The sequence below is a fragment of the Cariama cristata genome, unplaced genomic scaffold (genome assembly GCF_000690535.1).
Source record: "Cariama cristata isolate BGI_N322 unplaced genomic scaffold, ASM69053v1 scaffold19129, whole genome shotgun sequence".
NCBI lineage: Eukaryota > Metazoa > Chordata > Aves > Cariamiformes > Cariamidae > Cariama > Cariama cristata.
In genome coordinates this window covers 1-9,516 of record NW_009635467.1, presented here as the reverse complement: position 1 = coordinate 9,516, position 9,516 = coordinate 1, and the positions used below count along the sequence as shown (strand labels likewise).

The 9,516-nt window shown below is 47.8% G+C and overlaps 1 protein-coding gene across 1 annotated transcript; it reads left to right on the top strand.

Annotated features, from left to right (window-relative positions):
- Positions 1 to 9,513, top strand: LOC104167342 (hairy/enhancer-of-split related with YRPW motif protein 2; the record flags this gene model as incomplete). The annotated part of the gene is made up of 5 exons (XM_009707576.1): positions 1 to 44; positions 1,224 to 1,302; positions 1,410 to 1,493; positions 4,226 to 4,307; positions 9,334 to 9,513. Coding segments are annotated over exons 1-5 (469 nt in total), but the record flags the coding sequence as incomplete, so codon positions are not given.
- Between the last annotated feature and the right edge of the window lie 3 nt (positions 9,514 to 9,516).

The window sequence follows — 9,516 nt, the reverse complement described above, 5'->3', positions numbered from 1 at the left end:
ATGGACGAGACTATAGACGTGGGGAGTGAGAACAACTACTCGGGGTAAGTGGGGCACCCCCGGGGCCGCCGTCTCCGGGGCGGGGGCTGGGATGCGCCCCGGGATGGGGCAGAGCATGGGGGAAACCCCCGGCCGCCCCGTCGGGAGAATGGGGGGGGGCTCCCCCAGTGCGAAGCGGGGTGCGGTTTTGTCCCCCTCCAGGTCCAGTAGTAGCTTTTTGGAGGCCCCCCCCAAGAATTTGCCCCACGGTCTGGCTGCCCGAAATTACACGGAGCACTCAAATAGCTTGTGAGCCACCAGGCTGCCCTTCATTCGCTCCGCTTAATTTGCCATTTTCAATCAGATCTTTTCCAAAATAGCTCCTGAGCAGGCCTTGTGAACAACCTAAGGGGATCGGCGCCAGTGGGAAATGAGCTGTGGAAAGTAAGGAGGGTGGTAAGGAAAGTAAGCACCGTAACTGAACGGTAACTTCAGCAAAGCCCCCCTGCAAGGCGAGGGTGAGCGGTGGTGGTCGCCGAAGGAAGCCCTGGGAGCTCTGCGGGGACAGTGCTGGTCGCCAAAGCTGCTCTTGCCCATTTAGAGGCACATGCACTGGAGCCTTGTCTGGTCCGCATCAGTGGCTAAATGAGTATTAAAAGCTACTGGATTTTTTTGCTCGCTCCTGATGAAAGAAAAGCCTCTTCGTACTCGTGGGTAGTGTAGTTTTAAAAGTGGATTTTGAATTCTGCTCCTGATGGGGGACAACACAAGAGACCCGGGCTGGACGACTGGCTTTGTACGTGAGCATCTATTGAGTTGTGTAGCAATGGGCAGGAATGTCAAAACCTAGCAGGCCAGGCAGAGGTTGTGGCATCGGATACGTGTGCCTACCACTGCTGTTAGCATATAGAGATGGTGCATGTGGTTTTGGACTCAGTTCTTCAGCCTGTGTTTGGTAGGCAGGGCTTTATGTGCAATGAAAATGAAATCTGCTGCGCTGGACAGTGACCTGTCTCCAGAAAGGGACTTTATTTCCAATAGAGTGTTCTGTCAATTCAAAACGTTAGCTGGGGCAATCAAAAATGAAATGTCTCTCTCTAAAAATACCATGCACTGCGAAGCACATCTTCTAGGGATTGAAAACGGCATGAGAGGGACGGTGCATACGTAATACGGTGACCTAAGGTGTCTTCAAAGAGCAGCGTCAAGTTGCGCAACACCTGACGTACTTTATCGTTTCACAGGCAAAGTAATGGTTCTGTCATTCGATCAAACTCCCCAACAACAACATCTCAGATTATGGCCAGAAAGAAAAGAAGAGGGGTACGTTGTGTTTAATTCTTTTCCTGTGTGACAATTTGCATGTGTGCTGTGATTTTGCCCTTCAACATTTTTTATAAACTTAACGTGTTTTGTTTTTTTGGGAATAGATTATAGAGAAAAGGCGCCGTGATCGTATAAATAACAGTTTATCAGAGCTGAGGCGGCTTGTGCCAACTGCTTTTGAAAAACAAGTAAGCCTTTTTTTTTTTTTTTTTTTTTAAATTCTGTATCTCATCTGGCAATGTTAGTTCTCTTGTAAAACTCATTAAAATAACATTGTATGTGTCCTGATCTGGCACAAAGCAGGCATTTCAATAAAATGCTTTGTTGTGGCAAAACTATTAGAAACATAATTCATTATAAGGCTGAAAAAACCATTTCCATTCTTTGGCTTGTTTTTCCCTTAAGGGTAACTGTGTTCATGTTGCCTCTGTTCTTTCGATGAATTCCAGTAGTGGTTTTGTTAAAAATGTACTTTACTCCGTATGTTCAAAAAACAAAACCAAAACCAAACCCAACACAACTCCCCCAAACCTGTACGTCAATTAGCCCTCTGTCTAAATCTTTAAATACAATCTCCTTCGCCCCTACTTTTAAGAAACCTTTACTTTTTAATCTGTAATTTCAGTTGCAAACGAATCAATCCAGTTTCCCAAAAAGGGAACAGACAGTCTGGATTATTCACGTTTTAAAATGACCCTTTAGAGCCAGGGCATTAGGAGAGGGAACAGGCCCGTGTCGTGTGAGCTGGTGAAGTCAGTGATGCCTTCAAAGATTTTCAGTGAGAAAGTATTCGGTGGGAAGGCTGGAAGGATCCGGCTAATTTTGGTTCAGCTCCTTGGTCATGAAATTACGGACCAAAAGCTTAGAATACAACCTGTCCTGTAAAAAAAGGCATTTTGTTTATGCCATTCAAATTAAATTATTTGTTTACTTTTCCAGATCTTGATTTTTATTTTTGGGGCTTTGATTCAGTATTTAGCCTTGTTCCTGTTTTACTGGAGGTATCTGCAGATCTATGGATACGTGCAACTGAGAGTACGTTTCAGTAAAAAGGAACCAAGTGAAAATAAAAAGAACCTGACTTCCTTGTAACAGTAAAATAAAAAACAGAAAGTAAAATTTGAGAGCAGGATCGTGAGGGGCTGAATGTCAGTGGTCGCTGCGTGGCAAGCACCGCACCGTTATTAGGCCTGTTACATCCCTCGTCTGAACAAAAGCTGAAAAGAAATTTGAACATTGTGATCTCGGCAAAAGCATCACTTTTGTCACCTGCAGTAGGCTTTTAATAACTAGTAGTTGTAGCGGTGCCTTTCTGTAGGTTCTGGCAAAATGGTGTGGCAGAGGTATTTTCAGCTAGATAAACAGGGGCAAGAGACAACAGTTGTTTGTCCCATTTTATTGTTTACTTCTCGAAAACCACAAACATTATAAAACAAGTCCTACAGAGCCTTTGGAAATTACCCAGCGCCATGCAGTTTTTAGCTATTAGTCACTCTCACTGAGACGGCTTGTGCTGTGTCTATGGAAAAAGATGAAGTCTGAGAAAACTACAGGATGTAGTCGGATGTAAAATGGGGAATTCTGACCAAAAATTCACACGCGCACCAACCTTTGTACGAGGAAAGCGCCGAAAGCAATAAGCAGACTGGGGAAAAAAAAAAAGTATCGGCGTAAAAATGAGTGCGCGCTGTATTTTGTTCAGAAAGCCCCACCGTTTTTCTGCAATATGCCAAGGACAAAGTCATCAGTCCTTTTCCAGCTCCTTGACATTCAGCTCACTGAAGTTTCCAAGTTGGAGGTTTAGTTTTGCTTCCGCCTCCCTCCCTCCCTCCCCAAGTCACAGCTCTGCTCTCCAGAGTCCCTCGCAGAGATTTGTGCTGGCAAAGCGGGACTGCCGAGGAGGCTGTAAGCCTTGCTTAAGACTCTAAGCCTTGCCTCACTTGCACACATGCAACCCGGGCGAAGCCGGCTGAGGCTGCGGGACGGCCGACGGCGGTGAGGTGGCCCGCGTGATAACTCAGAGAAAAATTTGGCTTGCAGGATGCGATCCGCCGGTGGCTGCAGCTTGCGCAGCCCTGGTTTTAACTGACGCCAAGGGGTGATCTCTTGCGCTGGAGTAACGTTTGCGTGGTAAACTCAGTCACCTGGGCGTGCTCCAGATACTGCAGGGAGGGCTACCATGCAAAATAGTTTTATTTGTAGATTAAGATATTAATACCACCTTTTGAATTGTATTTTATACTATTCCAGCACCTATTGTAGCTCTGTGAGCCGCTTTCAGTAACAGAAAAAATTTTTACTGACAGAGGAGCTAAACTCTTTCTTTTGCCCTGTATTTAGCCTCATGTCCCTGCAAATTAGGCCTCTCGCTAACTTAAAATACCGTGGACTGTGCGGTTGTTTTTTCAGTCAGGAGCGAGAATAGAATATTCAGCGGCCAACTGCCATGTCGAAAATTAAGAGGCGATTAAGAAATTGCCATCCTCCTGGGTGTGTGTCCACAGGGACATCTACTGGTAAAAGCACAAAAAAATACGTTGCAGCAGGGTCTTCATCGATGACTCTGCAGACCTCTCCCGCCAGCTCTCCATTTGTGTTTGCTGTTAAAAAGAAAGTCGAGAAAGTTACGTATTTCATTTCATGAAGATGTCACCTCTGCACTAGCTTGCAGGCCAGAGCTACGCTGAGCGATAGCCTTAATAAAGCAAAATTGTGCTGCTGCTGCTTGTATCGGTAGAGAGGAGACAGCATTAGTCCTTAGACAAAGTCTGGGAGGCAGATGCTCGCAAAAGAATTAAGCCGAGAATGTCCTAATGATAGGGGAAATTGAAACCATAAGGCTGAGCTCAGTGGAAAGTATATCAAATTAAAGTTTCTAGTACTTGTAAGCTTTTATTTATATGAGTCTCTTATCTCAAAGGGATCTGCCAAATTAGAAAAAGCGGAAATACTGCAAATGACAGTGGATCATCTGAAGATGCTGCAGGCGACGGGAGGTAAAGGTAAGGAGCCGACGGCTTCTTTTCTAATATTTGGGGAAATCTCAGCAAAAAAAGTGCTTTGAGGAGCTGTGATAGGCGTTTCCAGATTAAAGGAGTGGAAATCAATGCTAATGGCAGGATTGAACTCGTGGGAAAGAACTACTGGGACAAAAGAAGCACTTGACCCTGGGCTTGTGTTTGCTTTCATAACACTGTGGGAGTAAAGGCTTCATTCACAGGCAGCCCAGTCAGAGATTTGTTTGGGGTTTCCAAAGAGCACTGAAATCTGCACAGGGAGACAAAACAAATACACAAACACCAAACATAAACAGGAGGTTTGTGGCAACAATTGTGTAGCACAAAACCGATGCTAAACCTCATTATCCAGCAGCTATACCGAAGGAAGTGGATGGAGAGGAACTTTCATTATTGTTTCTGTATTTTCTTTGTTCTGGAAAGACTTTTAAATGTCAGGTTAGACCATCTCATTCATCAGAACAAAACCCAGTCTTGCTCTTAGGCAGCTCCAGGTATCTGATCAAGCAGCGAGGCAGTGGGCCAGCAGTGCTCTGGGTTGGCGTTTGCCTCACTTGCACACATCCCTGGTCGGCGTGGGTAGCTCCCTGGTCGGTGTGGGTAGCTCCCTGGCCGTGGGTGCTGGCGTGACGCAGGGGCTGCACTGGCTGACCCACTCCAGCGGCCGACTGCCGGGCGTCGAGCGTACCTCGCTTGTGCAAGCTGACAGTCCCGGGGCTGGAGGCCAAATGATTTCAGCCACCCACGAGGTATTATTCTGTGTAGTCATGATTTTGGAACGTACTTGGAGGGAAAAACTTGCTGGTCTCCTGTAAACACGGTCCCGTGTCCCGTGCCATCGACTGTGATTGTGGTTCAAGTTGTCGTAATGGAAAGCAGCCGATTTTTCATTGACCCTCTATGCTGTATAGGTAAAGGCTAGAAAAGAAGCTGCTGCTGCTCTCTCTCCTCCTTTTTTGATTAAAGTTCTTAGCCCATGATTGAATTACGACTCCTCTCTGTACCTTGCAGCGATTATAGGACTCAACTTATAATCGGTGCATGCTTAATAACAGATGGTTATAGGAAAGCATGTTGAAGGCTGGTATTCTGTTATTTGTGAAAATTAACACCAAGCTGACATAGGTATTTTCTAGGTGCTAAGAAGCTTTTGCTAGGGGTCCATTTAAGCTTAAAATTTACGGGTATCTTGTTCTATAAGAAGTGAAAGGAATCTTACTGCCCTTCATATAACAGACATGCCTCTTGATTCCTCGGAAAATGTGCACAATTAAAATAAAGAAGTTAATTTTTATATCGAAAACGCTCCTTTAGAAAGCACTCTTTAGTTGGTAAAGCTACGCTCTTGAACGTTCCGAAACACCAGGCTTGATCGTGCTTGTGCAATTTGAACGCGGATCCTCCGTGCGTGTGCGCGACGGTGTTGTGTTCCGTTGCGTGGGCGCCTGCTGGCTTTCCACGAGCTCTGTCTCACTTGGTGTACGGGGCGAACAACGCTCAGCCGCTGAGGGAAGCGGTGGTTGTTTCTCTTCATCCTCCCCGCACGACGTGCAGCTCAGCTAACCCAACCTGAGCCGGGCTTCACGCTGCACGTCGCTCCTCTGAAAAGCTCCAGCAGCTCCCACCCCTCCGATGTCCGCACCGGCAGCGCGAGGGCCAGGAGTTGAACCCGATCGGAGGTCTAATTTAATAGGAACTCTCCTTCCCCTGCCTCCGCCGCCCCCCAAAAATATGCAGGGGATTATTTTATAACTGGGTCAGGTCAGACGGCCCAGACAGTGGGGCAGGAGATGAAGCGCGTGGGATGGGAGCTGCTGGGCGGAGGGAGGTGTTGGCAGATTCCCGGCCTCTGGCTTTGGCCAGGCAAGCTGAATTTTTTAGCAGTCCCAGGTCCTGCGTTCTCTTCCTTTGTCTGCCACCGCTGCCATCCCTCTCCCTGCCCCGGCCGACGCCGGCGTGCCTGGGCCTGCGGCTGCCGGAGGGCGATGCGGGGAAGGACGAAGCGTCGGGGTGCAGGGAGAGGCGATGCTGGCTTATACCCGCAGCCACCTTCCACACCATGGTCCATAGTGCGTCGCACATCAATATAATACCCGATCGCTTCACAAATACTACAATTTTATCTTCTCCTTCTGACCCAGAGATAAGGGTAATCTCACTGCGCAGGTTAAGAAACTTTAAGAAAAAGAGGTTTGTAAGTTAGTACCGGGCAAAGTTTAAGCCTGCGTTTCCTGCTTGCTTAATGTTTTACCTTGCAACCTAAGTAACAGCTTTAAATATCATTTCTTAGAGTGTTTTTAAGGCAAATGTTTGTTTTATTTGCAAGTGTAGTTATTCCGGCTTTGTAACTCATCTTCTGAGCCAAAAACTTGTTTGGATCAGCAAAAAAATGAGTTCCATCATTTTTCCTATGGACAAAAGTTATTAGCGCAGCAGGGAGAAATGGGTCCCGATTCCCTCACGCTCCCCTGCATTGAGGGCTGAGGAGAGCTCATCCTCTTCCTCCTCGTGCAGAAATGGAGGACACTCACGACGGGGAATGCCTGGGGCTAGGCAAGCCGGGGTGGATTTGGCCAGTGCTCAGCATGCCGAGCCCGAGGTTGGGATGGCGGAAGAAAACTCGACGTGGCTCCTGTCCCTTCTCTGCTTTTCAGAGCTGCCCGGGCAGGCAGGCTGCTGCCTCTGAGGTCCTGCCTGAACTCCGTCTTTCCACTGCCCTGATCTCAGGTGCAGGCAATGGTCTCCTGTTCACGTTGAGTTTTTATTTTGGCCTGGGGCCAGGGCTTTTCGCTGACAGTGCAAGCAAGCACAGGCGAGGAGTAATTTGTCAACAGCGAGTCACTTGCTGGGACCTCAGTGTGGTTTTATTGCAGCTTCACTGCAAATTTAGCGTGGGTGACTGACACCTGGGTCAGCAACGTGGGTTAATATAGCTCAAATGACTGAACCAGTGTCCTGCGTGCAGAGCAGGTTGGTTACCAGGATAGCTGAAGTAAAACCGAGACTTCCCATTCACTACAAAACGCTGGCGTGTACGCGCATGGGTGGTGGTGGAGGATGTTCTTGGGTTTTGGAAAGAAACAAGAAACAACATTTTTAAGTCTCTCGGAAGGGGGAAGCCAGCAAAGGGGAAACCTGGAAAAGATAACCATCAAAATCAAAACATAATGGAGCCTGGGAGTCCCAGCTCTCATCTCCTCTCTGTTTTTATGTCTCGGCCACCATAGGAGACTGAGAGGGAGCCAGGATCACCAGGGCTTTGGGACGTCTCGTCACAGAGCCAGTGGCTCAGACTCGGGGGAAGCTGGTGACAACCACATCCCCCACGTCTCCTCTGGTCCGGAGGGAGGGAGGCCGGGAAGCCCTGGCTTGAGCCGCTCGCTCTCAGGACTCCCAGGCTGGCTGACTGGTGGCCCGAGCCCGGAGGCAGTTTTGGCTGCGTGTCAGCCCCTCTGAAGCCGACGGAGGTCCTGGGGCCTCCGGCATGGATGCAGTCCCCACGCCAGGCTGGTTGGCACCCGAGCAGGTACCCTGCTATAGCCCACCACCGCTGGCCTGCCTGGCATTTGTTTGTCAGGAATTCACTCAAACCACAGCTTTTCCACAGATCGCTTGGTCGCAGTGGACCTGGGAGGAAAAATAGCTGGGAGGAATCAGTGCTTGCTGACACGAGTCCTCGAGCCCTCACGCTCACTGAGCTGCTGGCCAAGCCAGTGTTTCTCTTGGGTTTCCTGCAGCCTCAGATGAGGAAGGCGGGCTGCAGCAAAAACACCGTTGGAATTTGGCAAGAAGGGGTGTATCGCGGGCAGGGGATGTGGGGCGACATCTGTAAATGTGCCTGGGTTAATTCCACCATACGGGACTGCAGCGACGGAAACGCTCCTTTCTAGCTTGGAAGTTGATATAAATGAAAAAAGCCATCTAAGGTGCTAGCATTTTTCAGGAAGACGGCAATTATTTCATGCCAGAGAGTGCAAGGCCTAATGCAGGTATGGCTGCCACGTTCCTCCATGATAAGGGCACTTGATCTTTATATACTAGCACGCATCATAGTCACGCGTACCAAAAAATTTTCACTGAAAGCAAATAGAAAAAACACCATGCCAGCCTGGGGGTGGATAGGACAATATTCCCCTAAGGAGACTACTTTTAAACTAAAATAGGAAAATTCCAAAAACTGGAATAGATTTTTGTGGTTGAAGAGCTGCAACTTAAACACTAGATTTGATGCTAGAGCCTTTTAGAAATGGAATATCTTTTCATGTGCATTTAATAAGACAATTTTATTTTTTTTTTTCAAATGCTTTTTTGTCCCAAGCCTGTGGAGCTCCAGTTGCTGTTTGTTGAAATACCTCACGGGCCATATGACTGTCAGTCTTCCATCTCCAAATTAGCAATGGCATTGCATAAAACGTTTTCTCAGTAAAGCTTTTTATTGTGTGTGTGCAGAGTCATGACAAGATGTTTTTAGTTTGTAGTTAAGTAACACCGTATGTCATACTGTCTTAATGACTCTGTGAAGTAGATGGGACCCCGACAGCAGTTACAAGAACTATCTCACAATGTCAAGAAGTAGTTTGAAAGCGTTTTGATGAATGCCAGTGTAGGGGAGAAAAGGCAGGGTAGTACATGCAAGCTCTCTGATCTCCAGCCTGTTTCTTTGTGTGGCTAAATGTCTCGTTCACAGACGTGGGCAGGATCGATACTGCATTGCAGCAGCTTGCTGAGGAATTTCAGGAGAGGCATCATGTGTCTTTTTAAGTATCATGAGTACTTATGGACTTAATTCTTTGCATTTGTACATTGTCTGCAAAAACAACTGCAGCCTATTGTATTACAGGGATGGTCACACAAATAATTTACAGCTCAGGGAACAAACTTTTCGCGTTACAAATCTTAACCTGTAAATGGGAGATCCGGTGGCTGAGCGAGGACCGGGTTAGCCATGTCACCTAACGATGGCTGGGAAGCCAGCTCAACACTCAACGCATCTTTTGCCCTCCTCTTGCAGGTTATTTTGACGCTCATTCCCTGGCCATGGATTTCATGAGCATTGGCTTCCGGGAGTGCTTGACAGAAGTCGCGAGGTACCTGACTTCGGTGGAAGGTCTCGACACGTCCGACCCCCTGCGCGTTAGACTCGTGTCTCACCTGAGCACCTGTGCCTCTCAGAGGGAAGCTGCCGCCATGACCT